This window comes from Porites lutea, chromosome 4 (assembly GCF_958299795.1).
Source record: "Porites lutea chromosome 4, jaPorLute2.1, whole genome shotgun sequence".
Classification (NCBI taxonomy): Eukaryota; Metazoa; Cnidaria; class Anthozoa; order Scleractinia; family Poritidae; genus Porites; species Porites lutea.
Window position 1 is genome coordinate 9710705 of NC_133204.1, and position 20076 is coordinate 9730780.

At 38.2% G+C, this 20076-nt stretch overlaps 2 protein-coding genes across 2 annotated transcripts in view; one reads left to right on the plus strand and one right to left on the minus strand.

Moving 5' to 3' along the window:
• The first annotated feature begins 63 nt into the window (after positions 1 to 63).
• Positions 64 to 12926, plus strand: LOC140935735 (non-structural maintenance of chromosomes element 4 homolog A-like). The gene is made up of 10 exons (XM_073385303.1): positions 64 to 324; positions 554 to 634; positions 2181 to 2311; positions 2569 to 2735; positions 3289 to 3394; positions 4165 to 4243; positions 6049 to 6155; positions 7093 to 7138; positions 11505 to 11584; positions 11895 to 12926. Exons 1-10 carry the CDS (start codon positions 204 to 206, stop codon positions 12009 to 12011), a joined length of 1035 nt encoding a protein of 344 aa, XP_073241404.1. The 5' UTR covers positions 64 to 203; the 3' UTR covers positions 12012 to 12926.
• Positions 12927 to 15176: 2250 nt separating this feature from the next.
• The window catches only part of LOC140935742 (cell growth-regulating nucleolar protein-like), a 15642-nt gene continuing 10742 nt past the window's right edge, over positions 15177 to 20076 (minus strand). The window contains exons 4-7 of the mRNA XM_073385308.1: positions 19012 to 19369; positions 17494 to 17556; positions 16794 to 16879; positions 15177 to 15446 (exon numbers count right to left, since the gene is read on the minus strand). Of these exons, the coding sequence (XP_073241409.1) occupies positions 15309 to 15446; positions 16794 to 16879; positions 17494 to 17556; positions 19012 to 19369 (645 nt within the window). The 3' untranslated portion in view covers positions 15177 to 15308. The remainder of the gene's footprint in view (positions 15447 to 16793; positions 16880 to 17493; positions 17557 to 19011; positions 19370 to 20076) is intronic.

Here is a 20076-nt window from a genome sequence, read left to right on the forward strand (position 1 = left end):
GTTTTCCAGTGGTGAAAGTAACAAATTATGCGCCTGGTGCCCTTTGAGCATTGCGCAAAAAAGCGCGCGAACAGTTGTCTGTTGCACGACGGTACTGTTTTGATCATTAGAATTCGTCTCATTTTCTCTTAATTTAAAGCTGTAATCCTTTCAGTATATACATTTCCTTCTTATTATCATCTGCAAGCATTCCTCGCTGAAGTATGGGCGAGGAAGGCGGTGGAGGTTCCGATGATTTCGATCCACATGGAGATCCCAACACAGACCCTAAGGAAAGAAGAAGAATTCGATATGAATATCGTGAACTGATCGCCGAAACGCAAAGTAAGGACTAAAAAAATGCACATTGACTTCATGTAGCTGTGCTTTCAGTTTTCCTTTTAGCATATTATCAGCTACGATCCAAAACCTAACGAACCACGCGACAATCGAAGTGCCTTGCCAGAGGTGTCAAGTTGCAGAAGCACATGAAGCTTTCGTGTACAGTTGATGTATTGAAGTTTTAGTTATATGACTCCTTTTAATTTGTGCTGTTTGGCGATTGTTTTCGTAGAAAACCGACATGATCTTATCAAACCTGACTCAGCAGGATTACACAGAGCTTTGGACAAAGCTGACAACTTGTTTAAAAGTGGTGAGTACCGGTGGCCGATTCTATTTTTATCGAAACATGTGCTACTAGCTGTTCTTGCTATTGAGATTGCTTAGCTGATGATCAATGGTTCGACACTTGGAGAAATGGAAGGGGCAGTGCAAAATGCAGACTGCAGACTTTCTGCGGACTATTGTTTTTAGGGTTAGAAAACAACAGGGCTATTGTTGTGACTTATTCATTTGCATGGTGAAAACAATAGTCCGCAGTCTGCGTTTTAGGCTGACCGGAAAAGGAATGATGATGACATGGTGATGATTACTTCGGCGGAGCGCGAAGTAAAGGTTTCGCGTTTCGCTCAGGAATGTATCAAAGTTACAATTTTTTGACAAGATTGGGTATGCAAAGTCTGTAGGTTTTCGGTTTTATTCGGCTATTTGACGAAGTGAGAGCCGAATTAATTCGAGATATCTTGAGATCACTTCGATTTCTTTGATTTATTCTTTAACTTTTTCGGGGAAGAAAGAATTATTATTCTGGCTTTCCCAGGGTTTGAACCGACTCACTTGTATGACCCGTCAGATCAGAGGAGACTCTAAGTTGAGGGATTAGCCAATTGCGCTACTGCGACCCAAGGTAGTTTGGAATATGAAAAATAGTTATGAAATGATGCATTTGTTTCGGGATAAGATTGGGCGTGCAAGTTCGTGACTTTTCGGCTTGTTTCAACTATTTCACGAAATGAGACCGGACTACCTCGTGATATCTTGAGATCACTTCGAGTTTAGTCTTTAATTACTCGAGGAATAAATAGAGGATATTTCGTGGCCGCACAGAGACACAAAATTTCTCTTCGGGTGTTGAAAAACATATCACGAGTGAGCCCTCCTTTCGAACTGAATTTAAAGTTACAAAATGCTGCAAAAAGACATTTTGTCTTTGTTGAGTGTTACGTAGTAAAATTGCTTTCATGCGTTGCGTGACTTTCTCGAACGTTCTCTACGTTTTTGGATTATCCATGAATAATTAATTAGGGCATGTTTACATTTCAGCATGAGTCAGCAGATTTGCATCAGTTACTGAAATCATAAAATATGTCGAAAAGCTACTACTATTCGCCTGCTGTTTAGTATTTTCTAGAACCTTATGTCAAACGGTATACAAGTTCCAAGCAATGCTTGGCTGTCATAGCCATCAAGAAATTTTAAAAAAAATCAGTATTCAAATTCAGGCAAAGAGGTAGATCTTTGCCCTTTAGTGCTGGACATATGTAATATATAGCTTATATTTATGTTGTAGTTAACCTATTATCTCTGTTAATTTGTATTTTTCCATTGTTTTGGGGTATGGCAATATATGCTAATGAATATGAAACAAGGGAATAATAAAAATTTCCTGAAATAAAAAAATTAACTTCAACATTTATAAGGGAGTGCTTTTTACCCGGCCTCATCACTTCCCCTTCGGGTTTGAATGTGAGGCATGAAGTTGAATTGGTATTTCCAGGGGAATTATGGTAGAAAAAGAGGAGGTTAACAAGAAACTGTGCATGGGTAAAATTCCGATGAAATACTTTGTTTCTCTGCAGTGAGACTAACTAGAGAAGCTGTCCTTGATTCTCATTTCTTGGTTCTTGCATCAAATCTTGGTAGTCAGCAAGCGCAACAGTTACAGACTCACTTAGTTACATTTGATCGTGACACCTTTGTCCAAAAATTGGTAAGTATGAGAACCTGAATCCCTCGTAAGTCAAAGCAGTTTTTCTCCCTCCTTCACAGTAGAACTACTCTTCTTTGTTTTGCGACTTTACATCACAGCTGTGCCTCTGGAACTTTCTATCAAGAGTTCTGTTAGCCTCCTATGAGCTCCTTTAGTGCTTGTCCAATTATATTGATTAATGCATAAAAGACAGTTTACTCAGGCATTCTTTTCAGCATCATTGAAAGCGAGCTTAAGTTTTTTCAATCTTGTAACAGATCACTTTCATGGGAGGCAGAAATATAAATGATTTAAGCAGAGAGGATGATGAAGATGATGGAGAGGGGTCCACAAGAAGACAACGGAGGCCAGGTCGCCTTGACTGGAAGAAGCTTGGACAGAAAGCTTGTGTGGCATTCCGGAGAACACCTTGCATTGACTTTATGTAAGATGACGGGATAGCATCTTTTTTGCTATTGAAATCCTTCTGAAAAGGTTTTAACAGTTAGTGTTTGTCATACAAACAGAATTCTGTACTATTGTTGTCCATTTGTGCTTCATCACCTTTGTGTTTGACTCATTGTTAATTTCAGAATAAAATATCAATGTTGTCCTATTTTTTTTTCTTGGTTATTTAAAGAGACAAATGAAGAAAAAAGTAATCATATTTTTTGCAAGATTTAGCTGTGGATAACAGATGTATTGAGATGGAAATAATACAACCTTTGTACATGGAAATGAATGTCAAATTCTACAGGAAATTAATACAATGTCACTAAGTATTTAAATTGCCAGGTAAATACAACATGTTGGCGGGGAATCAAACAGCTAGGGCTTTCTTTTGGTTCTACAGTGTAATTTTCGTTTATTTTCCTTTGAAAGTTGCTGAGGGCTAAGTTCATAGTAGCCAGGGGAAACCCCACCCTCCCCCCCCTTCTTAATGACAGCCTTGATGGCTTATTCATTTGAAGATATACTATTAATTGGGTTTTAATTAGGTTTGGTCCTTTGTCCATGGAACCGCCACCAAACCGATCACGGCAAGCTCAAAAGAAAAGTCCTAAAAACAAACCTGATGCCAGCCAAAAAGTCACACCAAGTCAGGTAAAAAGGAACTCATAGTAAATCCCCTATGATGTTTTTGTTGTGCAGTCTTTACTATAGATTTACTTTCACCACACACACAAATACTGCACTAGACTGTGTAGTGTTCTCATAATTATGTACGTCATTAGTACCTATACTCGGCAAATGACCTTGGGAGTGTTGTTGTAGGTGGCCATGTATATTGAAGCGTGTTGGACAGTTAAAGTAATGTTGAGGTTAGAAGTGATCCTCTGTATTTTAGTGGACATTCGACTACTAAACTGGTTTAATGCCAGCAGCTAGAGTGTGTTACTCGTTGTTGATAATTGTGAAGTTTCTTTTGAGGTTGTAGTCACGCAGTCAAATATGACACCCAAGATAACTGCTGCCCTGTTGAGAGTCAGGATTTGGATACCCTTACAGATTAAGGAATAATCTTGTGTATTTAAGTGGACATTAGACTGCGGACCATCAAGGCCAGTTAGAGTCTGTCCATATCCAGGCGACTGGCATTGATCGTATCAGCATGTGACCTTGACTCTGGTCATATAACAAGATTCAGGCTTGTAAATTGTTGCTCAAAACATGCTGAAAGGCACTCTTCAGAGCTCCTAAAATAAACATTTTCACAAGGGTATATGGGCAATACCTAGCCATACTTACCCCCATGTGCAGCTGAGCTGATTCAATCTTTTGCCGCCTATTTTTTTTTTTATCCCTCCACTCTTCATTTTCTGGTGAAGCCTACATGTGGTAATTAAATGCAATAATAACTTTGTTTTCATTAGCTTGACAAAGTGGAATCCAAAGAGGAGGCTACTACCAAAGAAGTTGATAGAATACATAAAGTGCTTTTTGAAAACACAGGTCTGAGAATATTGTATTAATATTATTTAAATTGATTGAAGAAGATTTCTTGATATGCCTGTTATTCCAGGAATCAAAGAAGGCTTGGTTTATCTATCATTAGCCCCATTAATTTCACAATGTATAAAATCACCAGATAACTAAAAAAGATTTTTACGTAATCTTTGCAGCACAGGCAGTCAACTACCCCAAGACTAGTAGACATATGCTTTGGTATAGTTTAAGTTGTGAGGACTACTTCATCAAAAGGCTCATCTTTTTATTCAGGGCTGTGCTCTAAAAAAAATTACCTATGTAGGTTGCCTAGAAAATCTCAATTATTGATACTCAGGTTGCCCAGCATACATATGTGTGTTGTAGTTAATTTTTTGTTTTAGTTAATTTTTGTGTTTCCTTGTTTTTGGATAACTGAAATAAAAAGTTAACTAAAACATCAGCATGCAAATAAAGTAGTGTCCGATAGCCAGGGGCTAGCGGATTTTGCTATTGGGCTAGTGAATTCTGTTTTTAACTTGCCCAACGGGCAAGTGATGTTTTCTGAGATATTCAAGTAACAGACGAACTGTGAAATCAAGTCTGCTCGGCAAAAAGCTTTTGGGCTAGTTGAAATGACGTCTGGGCTAGTAAATGCTAGCTTGAGCTTGCCTGAATGGCAAGCTGTAAAAAGGATTTTCTCTGCACCCTGAACATATACGTTTGCAGTGTTGGCACTAAAATTTCAAGTTTGCGGGTATGTGCAATAAGTAGGAAGCGAATTGTACAGCTAGGAAGTTCGTTGGGTTCTATTTTCCTCTTGTTTCGTATAAAAGTCCCTGGGCCTCATGCTCATAGTTATCATGGGAAAATCCCCAGCCCCTGGCTCTTGGTGACAACCCGCAGTTGGTGCAAAAACTAAGATTTCCTGGTCACCCAAAGCTAAAGATCGTAAGGTACCAGGGGCCTGTTTTCCCCTTATCAGCTAGTAAATGATTTTGCTTTTAACTTTGAACTAAAAATATCTTTGTTGAAACGTTGCTAGATGCACTTTATTTGAGTGTCAATGTATTTAGCACGAAAGTGCTAATTGGTGACACTATTTTTACATGTACATCTCCTAATGCAGACGGGACCACCATTTTACCTGGTCATCTGAGCCACGCGAAGGTCCAGCCGCGTGCATTGCAATGGGAGTACCTTCATTTCTCAGTTATTGTAAGACCCTGAGTATTGGTCCGGCCCTGGGAATAGAACCTGCAACCTCCCTCTGAGCAATCAAGCTCTCTACCAACTGAGCTAATCCTACGGTGGAAAAGGAAATACTTTATCTGAGAGACTGGAAACAAATCCCACCAATATATATTAGCTCAGGGACAGGGCAGACTCTCACTCTCTCATCCCATCTGGGACTTGCATTGTAACCCCTCCTCCATGTGCTGTTACCTTGTCATGGTGGGGGAGCTTGAAAGCCTTAGTGATTCTGTGAGCTATACTGGCAGAGGCTTAAGCTCCTGGCAGGTCCAACTAAGCCAAGCAGGTTACGGGGGAGAGGACAGACTAAAAGCAGTACCTGGTCCTCCAGGTTGGGGGTTGGGGGTGGGGCTAACAACTGCATCCTGGAATACAATAACTTGCTACCAAATCTGAAGCAACACTGTTCACAGTCCAGGGACTACTCAAAGAAAAAAAATAAGGGCAAACATGACAGTTACGTTTATTAACTGCTTCTGTAAAATTTATTATTAAATTTTATTGTCAGAAATTAACAGTCATGTGCATTTTGACATTGAGGATAAAGGGCTGATATGTCTTTGTGGTCTTTGTTTTAGTTTCAGGGGATGAAATAACGCCAGTCTGCTTATTCAAGTTCATTATAAACCCTCACTCATTTGGTCAGACTATTGAGAATCTCTTCCATTTATCGTTTCTAGTGAAGGTCAGTAAGACTTCTTTCAATCAAGAAAGTCCTGTTAATGTTGTTGAGAGAAAGAAAGTTTACCAAGGGAAAGACTTGATTATAAACAAGTATTGATTATCTGACCCTGATAAACTGGACATTAATGAGTTAAAATATATTAATATATAGATGATCTAAGGATATGATTAATAGGTTCTATTCAAGTGTTGAGAGGTGCCTTTAAAACAGATTTGTTTATCAACAAAAGACTAAGGTGTCACTCGCATGCAATACTTGACTACTCATAGACAAAAAGTGAATAGGTTCATTCAACTGAATTGTAACTGCTGGACAGTTATTAACCCTTTAAGCCCAATATCCACATACAAATTCTCCAAACTGATCTCTATACATTTCCTTTAAGAATTAGTTAAGAGAATTTGATAAAAAATCAAAGTATTTTCTCTTGGGTGATCATTTAATTAATTCTCATAACCTAATCTCATGATAATGTATGAATATCGTTAGGAGAAAATTGCTGTTGGACACTATTGGGACTTAAAGGGTTAAGAGCTAAGGCCCTGGCTTCTATGAACATGACCCACAGCTACTTTAATTTGAAAATAGAAGAAAAATACCATTAATGCTAAGAGAAATGTCAAGCTGATTGATTCCCTATTGCGTCCATCCAGCAACTTGAAATCTTAGTGACAGCCCTGTGATTGGCTCTGAATGGTCTTTTTTGTTGCATGAAACTTAATGTCAGCCACTATTACATGTATATGTGAATTATGTTAATCGTTTCAATTATTATCTAACCGAGTCACGCCAAGTCCAGATAAACGTCGTTAAGAAAAATGATATACTTGTAGAAAGTTTTGAGTTTTACTATTTTACTAAGAATTTGCTTAATCTTCAGGAGCATTACTTGTACATAGTATGCAAGGTCAAGCTTAAATTTGTCATGCATTTATAGGATGGCCGTGCTGCTATAACACTTGAAGATGGACTACCATTTGTTTGTAAGTAATTATTGTATTCAAACAAGAGAATCCTTTCTAAAAATTACTTTCGTAGGACAAGTCCCTTTCAGGAAGATAGTGATTGATAAGTGAATCTTCTTTGATAAAATTATATGATTAAGGTGGCTCCGTTTTCGTCATAACTTTTTCGTTTTTAACGCGATGGCTGCGAAACTTTGCAGAGAACAACACATGTCATCCGGTAATAGGACCAATTATTCCGATTTCGTTGATGGTAAAAATTTCTTGAGAAATTAGCGCTTAAAAGGACCCTACTGTTCAAAGAAAATCGCTTCTAGTTTGCTGATATTTTTTACTGAAATTTCTGGTATCGGCTTTAATTGCGTTCGAGGTATGAGAACGCAACTCCTAATTTGTGTTGGGTGATCTGTGCAATTAATAAGGGAGGTTTTTCGAGATTGCATTTGTGTCGACACACATTTGCCTCGCTATAAAGCGATTGCTTACGTTTTGCCTCACTGTGATGCGCTAACTCACATGGTGATTCATGTGTCCTCTGCGCTCATTCCAAAACTATCAGATGCAGACAGAGATAGAATAGAAGGTCCATTATCTTATGAAGAATGCAAAAAAGCTTTAGACACTTTTCAAAACAACAAAGCTCCAGGAGAAGATGGTTTCACGGTTGAATTTTATATGTTTTTTTTCGATCTGCTAGGACACGATCTTGTTGCTAGTTTCAATGCGGCCTATGATGCAAATGAACTCACCATTTCACAACGAAGAGGCGTTATTACTTTAATTCCCAAAGAAGATGGCTCGCTACTAGAACTTTCAAACTGGAGACCGGTAACACTGCTAAATGTTGATTGCAAGATAGCAACTAAGGCAATAGCAAGGAGAATAGAACCATTATTACCAAATCTAGTGCACACTGATCAAACCGGTTTTATCAAAGGAAGATATATCGGGGAAAATATTAGGCTAATAATCGACATAATGGAACATACGAAGTCAGAAAGCATACCTGGCATTCTAGTATCTCTAGATTTTCGGAAAGCTTTTGATTCTCTAGAATGGTCGTTCATGATGAAAGCACTGGATATATTCAACTTCGGAACAAGTATAAAAAGATGGATCAGTACATTCTATACAAAAATTGAGAGCGCGGCGATAAACAATGGTTTCATGACCAACTGGTTTAGACCGTCAAGAGGAGTGCGACAGGGGTGTCCCCTTTCTCCGTACTTATTTGTGCTTTCCACGGAGATATTATCCAGCAAAATCAGACAAGAACCAAGTATAACAGGAATCAAAATATTCGGGCACGAAATCAAATTGAGCCAATTCGCAGACGACACAAACCTTTTCTGTGCAGATTTGATCTCCGTTGGAAATGCTTTGAAAACGGTGGGAGATTTTGGGAGGCTAGCGGGTCTCAAGTTAAACATAAAGAAATCGAAAGCAATTTGGTTGGGAAAATGGGAAAAAAACAAAAGTTATCCTTTACAACTAAAATGGTTACATAGTCCGGTTCGCCTCTTAGGAATTTATGTCTCTTATGATGAGAAGGGTAACAATGAATTGAACTTTAATCTGAAAATACGAAAACTTCAAACAAAGCTGGATATGTGGAGATCTAGAGACCTCACACTATTTGGGAAGGTACTGATAATTAAGTCCCTAGGATTGTCACAATTAATTTATTCAGCTTCAATTCTTAATGTTCCTGAAGATATCGCAAGCACAGTGAAAACAAAGCTTTTTAGTTTCTTATGGAAAAACAAAAGGGATAAAATCAAACGAACTGGGCTCTATCAGGATCTGGGAAGAGGCGGAATACGTATGGTAGACATCGACATAATGATTAAAGCTCTAAAACTAGCCTGGATTCCAAGATTACTGACTTCAGGGAACCAGAATTGGAAAACAGTTCCTGATTATTACCTAAGAAAATTTGGAGGTTTGAACTTTTTACTGAGATGTAACTACGATGCGAAATACATAAAATCTATTCCATTGTTTTACCGAAATATTCTAGTATACTTCAGTGAATTAAAAACTCTGTACAGCTTTGATCAAGCACAAAATATAATTCTATTCAACAACAAAGAAATACTTGTTGACAGTAAAACCTTTTTTATCAGGGAATGGTTTAAAAAAGGTATCCTGTCAATACAAGATCTCTTACACAATACCGGTCAACCAATGACCTACCAGGAATTTACGAATAAGTATTCCTGTAAAACTAACTTCCTTCAATACTATCAAGTTATTAGCGCTATTCCAAAGCACCTATTAGCCAAAGCAAAATCAACGAAGCCAATTAATAAAGAGTTATATTCTGATAATAATCTTAGTCTACAATTAAATGAATCGATAACTCTATATCTGAACAAAATCAAGACTAGCGACTTCTATACGTTATTATGCACAAAAATCCACACAACAGGTCATTCTGGGCCACAGAGATGGAGCAAAGATCTTTCCTTGGATGAAGATAAATGGGAAAAAATATTCACCTCCCTAAAAACCGTCTGTAGAGAGACCAAATTAAAGGAATTTCAATATAAATTAATCCACCGAATTGTAGTCACCAAAAAGGAACTTTACCGCTATGGAATCAAGGAAGATGATGAATGTATATATTGTGGTGAAAAAGACTGTATTAATCATACTTTTAGAGATTGTCATTTCGTCAAGATTTTCATTCAACGGGTTATCAACTGATTCAATATAGAAAACAAGATCAATTTCAACCCATCTAGCGAAGAAAGACTGTTCGGCATCCTCTCGGACTTACATGAAAAGGTACTAGTAAGGAAATTCAATTATACCATGTTGTTTATGAGATACTACATCTACGCCAACAAACTACACAACAAACCAATTCTCCTCCAAGACTTCGTTGGTAAAATGATAATTAAATACAGAATTGAAAAGCTATAAAATAGACATGAAAAATAACTCCTCTGACCTACTAACTATTTTTTTTTGTGTGTGTGTGTGTGTGTGTTTATGTGGGTGTGCGTGTGATGTACTAGAATTGTAAGTAGTGTAACCATTGTAATTATTAGTAGTACGAGCATCGTATGGATGGTATTGTCAGTATAGCCAATATTGTAAATAGTGCAAGTATAGTGAATATTGCTAGTAGTATTTAGTTTTCAGTAGTGTTTAGTACTGTAAACATTTAATATATGTCTGTAAGGCAAAAAATAAATAATAAAAAAAAAAACAACAACAACAACAACAACAACAATAACAACAAAAAAGGGGTAGAAAAGAGTGACATGTAATTAAATTTGCAAGACTAAAACTAGCGATATTTTCATGCAAAAAATGAAGTAGAAATGCCGACCAACTGACTGTTAAATTTGTAATACGTTATTACAATTCTCGTTGCTAATAGTAGGACTGGCTAGATGTACTGATCAGTTAGTTTAGAGCTCACCGGTCAAGTTTCCAGTGGTGTGATCAAATGAAGGTCCTGTATCACTAGAAGGTGTGCTTCCTTTGCGTCGAGTCCAGTCAAACTTGACATTCATGCCTTGTACGAAACCGCACATTGAAACATCAAAGTTGCATATTGTTTCAAAGTTGCCTATTATTTCTAAGTTAAACAAAAGAAATAAATTCTCATATTAAAAAAAAAAAAAAAAAAAAAAAAAAAATGTGTCCTCTGCGCTCATCTATGGTATTTGTCTTCGTAAAGCGTACATATCGATCTGTGTTTGTCAGGGGTTTGTTTACTTTGGATTAAGCCTTCATATTTTCTTAGCGTGGTTCGTCACTGTCTTTGGAAAATGTGTGCGACTCCTGGTGCATGCATTAATGAAACCGGGTTGTTTGGCTCGGCGTCCGTTGTGCCACAAAGTAAATCTACCGAGTGGTGTAGTAGCTCAGCGGCCGTTGTGCCACACAAAGTAAATCTACCGAGTAGTAAAGTAGCTCAGCGGCCGTTGTGCCAAAAAGTATCTCTACCGAGATGTGAAGCTCGGCGGCGCCTTTTTATCTTGACTTGTGATATGTTCGGCACCGGACAAACAAAACATTTACCTCAGTGTTATTTATTCGGAAAAACTTATAAACCAGCATGAGCCGTGGCTACTTTCATAAGAAACAAAAGGAAAATGGAATCAAAATAACTTCCTAGCTGGACGACTCCCTTTATACTAATTGCATATACCCTCGGCAACTTGAAATTTTAGCAATAGCCATGCAGGTGAATTAGGTACACTGTACATCAATGCATGTTAGCCTTAAGTGGAAGTGGTTTCACCTACGTGTACAATAGAAAATGACTAATTCTTTTATCTACATGGACATGACGAGATGTAGTTGTTGTCATGTACAGGAAAAAGGTCCCTTTTTTAAATGTAGCCTGAATATCTCTTGTATTTAGCGTATGATGAAATGCCAACAGAAGATGAACAAATTGGAAAGAAGCAAGTAGTTGTTAATCTCACTCTTGCTGAGTATAAGGTGAGTTAGTAGTTATTGTAATGCCTTGAATCTACCAAAAAAAACCGGTTACTATTGGTTACGAATAAAAGACAAGACATAAGGTCACAAAGATCAAATGTAATGTAATGCCTTGAATCTTACAAAAAAACCGTTATTATTCGCGGAATATATTCTTCTTTACAAGAAGTTTTTAAGATTTGTTGCCGCCCATTCGCAGACGTCTCTCCCGCGAAACGTCCCTAGCGGCGATGAGTGAGGAGAGATGGCTCTATTTGCAGGCTAAAATATTACTTTTGTTCAAGGTCTTTGTAAAACATTTGCCTTTTAGGAGATTGTGAAGACCTTTAACATCACAAGGCCAATGATTCCACCACGCCCTACTGTGAATGGTATTGTCAATCATAACAACCAAACCAATGGTAATGAAGATGATGACGAGGACTAATAATCTACACAAGAACATTAAGATTGAAAAAAAAAACTTTATATTAATGAGAAATTATATTAGATTTAGTTGTATTTTTTAAGGCTTTGATGTAAGGATATGCAACAGTTTACTATTATTTGTCATTATTTATTTTTAGTTTAGTTTCTGTTACAGGTCCAAAATAAGACGAATTGACACTCTTGACAAATCATAAATATAAATTTTGAAGGAAATGCACTCATCCTTTGGTAATGGTATACAGGTGTACTTTAATGTAGCAGGGGCATAGCTAGGGGGGTCCTGGGTTGCCAAGACCCCCCTTTTGTGATGAGCAGTGAGACCAAAATACATGAAGAGTGGTTTATATTACGCGGAGCTTAATTCAACTGCGCTGCTATTTTGTATTTAAATCGTCTAATTCTTTGTGGATTAGATTTGATCTTATCTTTAGAACGTTTTCAGTAAAAGCAATGTTGCGGGTTTAACTTCATGCTCCCAAAAAGTTAATTAGCTGTAAATATTACGTAAAAGAGTCAAGTTGTTCTTGTTGTGTTTTCGTTCTAGACCTGGGACTTTTAACTGTGATTATACATTGATAGTCTTCAGTCTTGTACAGTCAAAGCTCTCCTTACGATCTCTCTCGTAAGCGACCAGCTCTAGTTACGACACTTTAGTGAAACCCCGTTTGAGCGACCGCGACCACATTAGGGATTACCTAGCTGGACTTCTCCTTTGTTTTTTTAAGTTCTTGTAACCCATTCTTGCACTTAACAAATAGATTCCATGTTGCCATGCGTCTGTTCAGTAATAGATCACAGGTGATGTCAAAATAATATTTAGATTTGGGGTTATTTTGGTGTAAAAAATTGGTTGTAAAGTTTAGCCTTGTCTATATGAGATATAAAGACATCAAACAAATGTTTTTTTTGTTAACCATTATTTTCTCCTGGCTTTTCTTTATGAATTATTAATAAGTTTTTAAAGCTCTCGTAAGTTCCCCCGGGCCTCTGTATCAAAATGAGGTTAAGTGCTCAGCCTTTGATATGGAAATGTTTTTCTATTCTCTTGCAAATAAAACTCATTTTCACAAGAAAGGTTGGGCACTTGGCCTCATTTTGAAAGTGAGGGTTTTTGGAACTCGGAAGTGGCCTATTGGTTTATTATGCGTGGTCGCGGCTTACGAGAAGCTCATTCTCGTAAGCGACCAGCCCTAGGTACGACCACTTTTTCGAATTTCATAGGTGGTCGCTTACGAGAGCTTCGACTGTATTTATATATTGAGGACAAGAAAATCTTATTCGCTGACAGGTTTCTACACCTATTCGTGAAAAATTCCTAAATTTAGAATGTCATTTACCCATTTATAAGAGCTAGCACAGGGAAAATTTACGTGGTGGTCAGTTCACTAAATTTGGTATGATTTCAGTTCTAGAGAAATAGTGGTAAAAATGTCAATAAACCAGTGTAGCTGCAAGTTTATTTAATTGGTAGGATAGAAGAAACGGGGGACAAGTTGTGGTATGGTGTAAACCAGAACAATGAACAGAAGCAGTAGCATTGTTTTAATACAGTTCTTGTAAATGCCTTTCTTACGTGCTGTTTTGTTTTTGTGTCAATTTCAGAATGTGAATCCGAAAGAGTTTTTGATTGGCTCAAACGTTAACAGAAATAGAGACGAAAGAAACCATTACTTATCATAAGCTCCATCTCACACTCCCAGTCTCTATTATAAGGCCTGGGTAAATTCAATCTCTTTCATTGCTCGTTGCGTCCGACTGAAAGAAATTTGGTTTGATAGGATACTGGCCATGTAGAACCTCGCCTTATGACCAACCCCTTTATACTACCACCTCGTTATCGTTCGACCAAAACGAAAGAAACACCGGTCATTTTATTATTTTGAAGATCCCGTTAATAAGACCAGGATTTTATGGCCCAACAGTGGTCGCATTAACGGTGTTGCACTGTCCTGATCGTATTGACGATTTGAGAAGCGGGGGGAAATAGAAACGTCAGCACCAGCTATTATTCAAAAAAGTAGGAATTTCACAAAAAATTACAGTTCAAAAAGTAAAGAATTGAAATTAAATGTAAAATATGTTGGTCCGAAATGTCACTGGTCAGGGAGAGGAGAGGATGAAATTTCAGACTGAAAAAAATGTGAGTCGAGTTTAATTCCTTTTGCTATTAAAGAATTATTAAAGATTGAGTTTGCTGTCTTTGAGTTTGATCAATACCCCTCGAGTGCCTGTCGCACCGAGTCGCACTTACATGCCGCTCTCACCAGGCAACGGGGCACTCCCTTATTTGGCCTAAACGGGTTATGTGCCGCTGAAAAGCGGCTAAATAGGGTACGGGTTTTAGGGTCTTGAATTTTAGGGCCTGTTTACGTGGAGGTGGGGGACCCCAAGTAGGTGGGGTAACCCGCCTGTCCATACAATACCTCATATGGTCATCCCACCTGTCATGTAAACTCGATCAAATTAATATGAGAGATTGTATGGACAGGCGGGTTACCTCACCTACCTGGAGTCCCCTACCGCCATGTAAACAGGCCCTTAAACAGGGTATGATAATGTCACAATTTGTCGTTTTGGACTGGAAGCCTTTAGAAGAGTGTGAAGGTTGGCTATGAGTTGTCATCATATGTGGTAGGCTGCACCTACAACTTTCTAACCCCCCCCCCCCCCAAAAAAAAAAATTCCCAATTCCACGATACTAGTATAACAAAATGGACCAGGGATTTGAAGAGCCTGCGTACCTAGCGGGCGAGTGCTGTCAGGTCAAGTTTTCCCGTCGCGTTGTGTCCTTTTGTGTTTTTGCCGACTGAGAGGTCGATACAGATGCCCCCTCCCCCTCCCCCCCTATAGAAAACACCCTGGTCGAGGATTTTAGTACGGCCCAAGACCCGTCGCCGAAGGACGTTCTCAACTGAGGCGAAGGTTTTTCCTCAGACAGCAGTGCCGTACAAATACCAAACCATTTAACTTGAATATTTTTTTTTTGGTGCAAAAGGCGTGATTTTTCATGTAACCATAGCAGATCTATAAACCTGTGAAGACAACTTGTTATTGTCACGTGCGAAAATACGCGAAAGATTTCTTGGCATTTCCATTGGTGTGTATATAATAAATGAGTCTTTGTAGACAAAGAATGAACCCAAACAAACAACAACACCACATATGAAAAAATCTTAAATTTCATTAATATTTACAGTACAATAGATAGACCTTGTTTAGAAAGGCTGAACAAGCACCAAGGAACACAACGCCACCATTGAACACGAACATTTTAAAAAGGTTTATCTTTCAACTGTTATTTGACAAGTCTAACTGTATCCTTGTGAACTTTCAATTTTGGATTGCTTGAAACTTTCTTCTGAAACAAAGCTCGCAGCTCGTTTTCAGTCAGATTTTTCTCATTTGTTCCTTTTGCTTGAAATTCTGCCAGAACCTAAAAAAAAAATCGAAAACATTGTTTAGAAATGTGCTCAAGCATAATTTACATCTTAAATGTCTACTTTTCCCTGCTCAGATCTGTTAACTTGTTTGAAATCATCCTTTTCAAGGTGATCATAGGTGTCCTAAGTTAAGTCATCATAGCAGGGACAAGGGCCTAGACATTTACAGTCAAGTAGACAGACAGACGTCTAGCCTGCGAAAATAGCCGTTTCTCCTCTCTCCTTGCTCCTCGCTCCTCGCCGCTGGGAAGTTTCGCGAGGAGGAACATCTGCGACTCAGCGACAGAAATTCCCTACTGATGACGTAAATCAACGTCTACATAATACATGTAAATGCAGTAGTCAAGGGGTTCCAATGTTTGTTCAATTATACGTTTCTCCTGGTCGATTTTGGTACAGTGTTGTGTTCACCTGCGAACGAGCTCCAGCAAAACTCAAATACTTCTCCTAGAGAAGAATATATTCCACAAATATTCCCTGTTTTGTTATAGATTCATCGCGTTTACATTTTGACCTTTGCAGCCTTTTGTATACTTAAAACAATGTAACTACCCTGTCATCCAATCAGCGCTTATGACCGGATTCCGGACAGATTTTACGTCATCATTATGTAATTTCTGTCGCTTAGTCGCTTACGTTCCTCCTTGAGAAACGTCCTCAGCAGCAAGGAGAAACGGCTGTTTTCGCAGGCTAACAGACGTCTTGGTTTCCCACCTTTTTTTTTTTTAACCAGTGCACTACAAATTAATTTTGGCCTAGCTAACACTCTTCAACTCAAATCAGTTATAGGTGTATCAGGTCTATATGAGATTATTAGCATGTGAATACAGCCGTCTCTCCTTAAGGTGATGCTACACGAGACGATTTGCAATGACGACTTTTAGCGCAACACAGCGTTGCAATGCTGGAACAATGTTGTAACCATTCGAAACAATGTCACAACAATGTCGCAACGCTGAGTTGCAGTAAAAATCGTCGTCATGAATCGTTTCATGCAACATCATCTTTACTCCTTGCTGCCAGGGACGTCCTTCGTAGGGAGGGGAAAGGAGATGTGGCTGGATTTACAGGCTAGCAAAATTTAACAAGAGATGCAGTAGCAATAATTGGGGACAAACCCTAGGTTTGGAAAATCTCTGCCCTTTAAAGTTTGAAACCCAGCAATAGTTTACCTTTGTCATCATCAATAGTAACATAAGGTTAAAATCTATTGACTTGCCACCTTGTAAAAGTGACAGCCTGTATGACCAATCACATGAGCAATATCCTTACAAATGCAGTGTGTTATAATAATTATGAAATTCCTAATATTTTGATTTTGGTTACTCATAAGGGTGTACCTTTTTCCTCAATCTTTTGATGGGTAACTCCTGATCTGGAGCTTGTCTTAACACTGCCTTTATCACCGACTTCCATTTGAACTGATCTGAACAAACAACAAAACAAGAAATACTGGTAAATTCCATCAAATTATTTATTAATACCTACAAACACATAATCCCAAAAAAAATATATAATTTTATATATATATATTTTAGGACAAGTAGTAGATTGACCATTAGCTTTTCGCAAGCACGATACTGTTTTGTTGGATTTCTTTTTGTTTCTCAAATACACAAAAAAATCTGCTGGTAATTATGTTTAACAATTTTGGCAATTTTTTTTTTTCATAACACTCTCTAAGTTTCTGTTCCATTTTAGTTTTGTATTTGTCCTCCACTTCAAGGGCAGAAGTAAGGTTGAAGTGTGAAGGAGATACATTTATGTCAAAATTACGCCATGCATTCTCCTCTTCCTTTTGAGCAGGAAGGAGTTTCAAGCTTCGAGTGGAATCTCGGAACTCTTTGCGGAGTTTCGAGTTTCTTTGAGACTTTGCGGAGTTTCAAGCTCTCCCATGAGACTTTCAGAGTATCCTCTCTAAACACAAAGGGCTGCATGAAGGTCATGGTAATTGTGTTTTGCTTTAAACATCGTTATCAATAAAAGACAACTTCACCCAATTTGGAGCCAGGGGAAGCAAAAATGAATCAAAATACTTACATGGCTGTTCTTTGGCATCTTCTGTTTCAACCTTTGAAACTTTGGCCTGTGTGTAGGGTTCATCTGTGATTTGTAATCAAACAACCAAGTAAATGTAGTCAGTGGACAAGCCTTTTCCAAGGATTCAGATTGTGAGGATGGTGTAAAGAGATGCAAGCAGGAAAAACAGTGAGGGGTAAAATGTAAAGTAGGTAGCGAGAGCATCTTCTTTCTCCATCTTCCTACCTACTTTTTTTCCTGCTCTCTGACTCATTCCACACTCCATTAAATCTGAATGCCCAGAGCAGACTGTTAGTGGATAATCTAAGGGAGAAATCCAGATAATCCAGACTTCCTTAACCCATTCGCCCCTGAACCGCCCGTAACCGCCCGTGCGGATCCACGTCCTTTCTACCCTTTGTGACGTCATCAGTTTTCACGGTCAAGGACAACTTTGTCCGCTAACTTGTGCAGAGTGAAGAGATCGTTCAAACCATACCAGAATGAGCACAATTCAGTCAAGGTAACCGGAGAAAGAGGCAAAAAACCATGTAACATTGACCTGAAAATCTCCATGAAAATCTTGTTCCATTGCCCACCTACCTTTCCTTTCACCTAATCCTAAGATCCTAAAAGCTTTCCTAAAAAGTATTCCCACCAAAATGAAGCCTACTAAATGCCCAGCAAGAGAAAAAAAAATGAGGCAAAAAAAGCGAAAAAAAGAGGGGAGGAGAGAAAGCGAAAAGTAAAAGTCAAGACTGCTGTGTCATTTTAAACCCAAAAACTATGTCGAAATTTTGCTTTCTGCGCATGCCCGAACTTCGCAAGCTGATATTTTGCATCTGGATCAGAAGGCCGCGAAGTGTACGACCTGTAAAGCGGTTTGTGGTAAGTTTTAGCTCTTTATAGCACGACAGTGACCAGAAAACCACTCGACTAGCTTCAAAACGCGTTTTTCGGCAAAATCTCCAGGAGCGAATGGGTTAAATAGCCTATTGAGATCATACAGTAGATTGGTTTTTAGTAATGGTATTTGACTTCACTTGAGGATTTAAGCACTGTTAATGCAGAACCCTGGCTTGCAACAATACCTCACTCTTTCTGCTCTAGCATAAAACACTGCCTTGTTAACGCCATCACTTTTTTGTGGTCCCCAGCGTTCAAAGAAAGGACATGTAGTGTCAGATAGCACAAGGCTAATGGTATTTAACTATCAGGCTAGTGAATTCAGTTCTTAACTTGCCTGATGGGCAAGACAATGTTTGGGGGGAATTCACATGTTGTATTGAAAATACTATTACACCTTAATTCCTTTCCCTGCTCAGACCTGTTAACTTGCTTGAAATCATCCTCTTTGAGGTGATCATAGGTGTCCTAAGTTAAGTCATCATAACAGGGTTGAGAGGTGCTTTGAGTTGGAAAACAGATGCTGTGGTTTTCAACAACTGTCTGTGTTATAGGGCTACAAGGCCTATCTGCACAGGCGAAATACAACATCTATGACAAATAAATTGTACAAATACAAACTTTAACACCTACCTATTTCTTCATCTTCCCTTCTTCTCTTTTTCTTTTGCTTTTTATTTTCTTTCAGCCCATCTACCTCTGTATTTTCTTTCAAACCCTTTTTATTTTTCCTTCCTTTGAATTCTGATACTATTTCTTGTATATCATTGTCCTTCATTTTTTCACCTTTCTTATGTTTCTTCGAATGTTTAGCATTACTACAGTCCTCTGATTTTTGTTCAAGTTCTCTGTTCTCTTCATTGTCCCGTATTTCCTCTCCACATATTATCTTAACGTCCACAGTTTCTTCAAGCGGAGATATTTGTCCGCTATTTCCATTTTCATGTATACCATTACTACTACAACTGGTTTCATCTTGTTGTGGGCTTTGCTGAGATGAAAACAAAAATGTTGTAAGTAAGTGTTAGCCACTCAGCCACCACACAGCCCACACAACTAAAACATGAAGAAGCCAAGTTTTAAAGGGCATCTTAACACATAGACTAGACACGCTGTACACTTAATCTAACTTCTCTGATTGGCCTGCCCAGTGTCACCATAAAAATATGACAAGTGTGTAATGTGGTACTTTGGTTCCTCGTTTAACTTCACCACTTAGAAAAAATGCCAATTACAATGATGTACAGTTGTACCAAGAACACAAAAATCATTATTTCCACTCTAAATTTTGTTAAAATAATACACAGTGTACTGATACATGTGGCAAAAATGACAGCTGATGCATCACTTCACCATCAATACATCACTTCCAAGAGACAGTTCTTACTTACATGTACCATAATTCCTCTAATAAGCATCCCTCCTCTTCTTTTCAGGGGAAGAAGGTTATTAAGGTCTCCCTCTCTTTCATGCCAACCTCCCCCTCCCCAATTGTTCTTATAACATTGATAGACTACATACAGTATTAATTAAGCATGACTGTAACACTGCACATGGATTAATCTGGGATGGTTTGTTCATGTGTCGGAAGTTTGGATTTACTTTTTTCTTTGGCTGCATGGTCTCCATCTTCGTCTGCATGAGCTTTTCCACTTTGTGTTCTAGTTTTTAAGGCAAAATGTTACCATTATCTTCACT

Bases quoted from the DNA above. Each gene is read 5' to 3' on its own strand.
- LOC140935735 (XM_073385303.1), top strand. From the start codon at position 204: ATGGGCGAGGAAGGCGGTGGAGGTTCCGATGATTTCGATCCACATGGA. The intron at 3,395-4,164 runs GTAAAAAGGAAC...TGTTTTCATTAG, and splicing joins AAAAAGTCACACCAAGTCAG to CTTGACAAAGTGGAATCCAA. The intron at 11,585-11,894 runs GTGAGTTAGTAG...TTTGCCTTTTAG, and splicing joins TCACTCTTGCTGAGTATAAG to GAGATTGTGAAGACCTTTAA.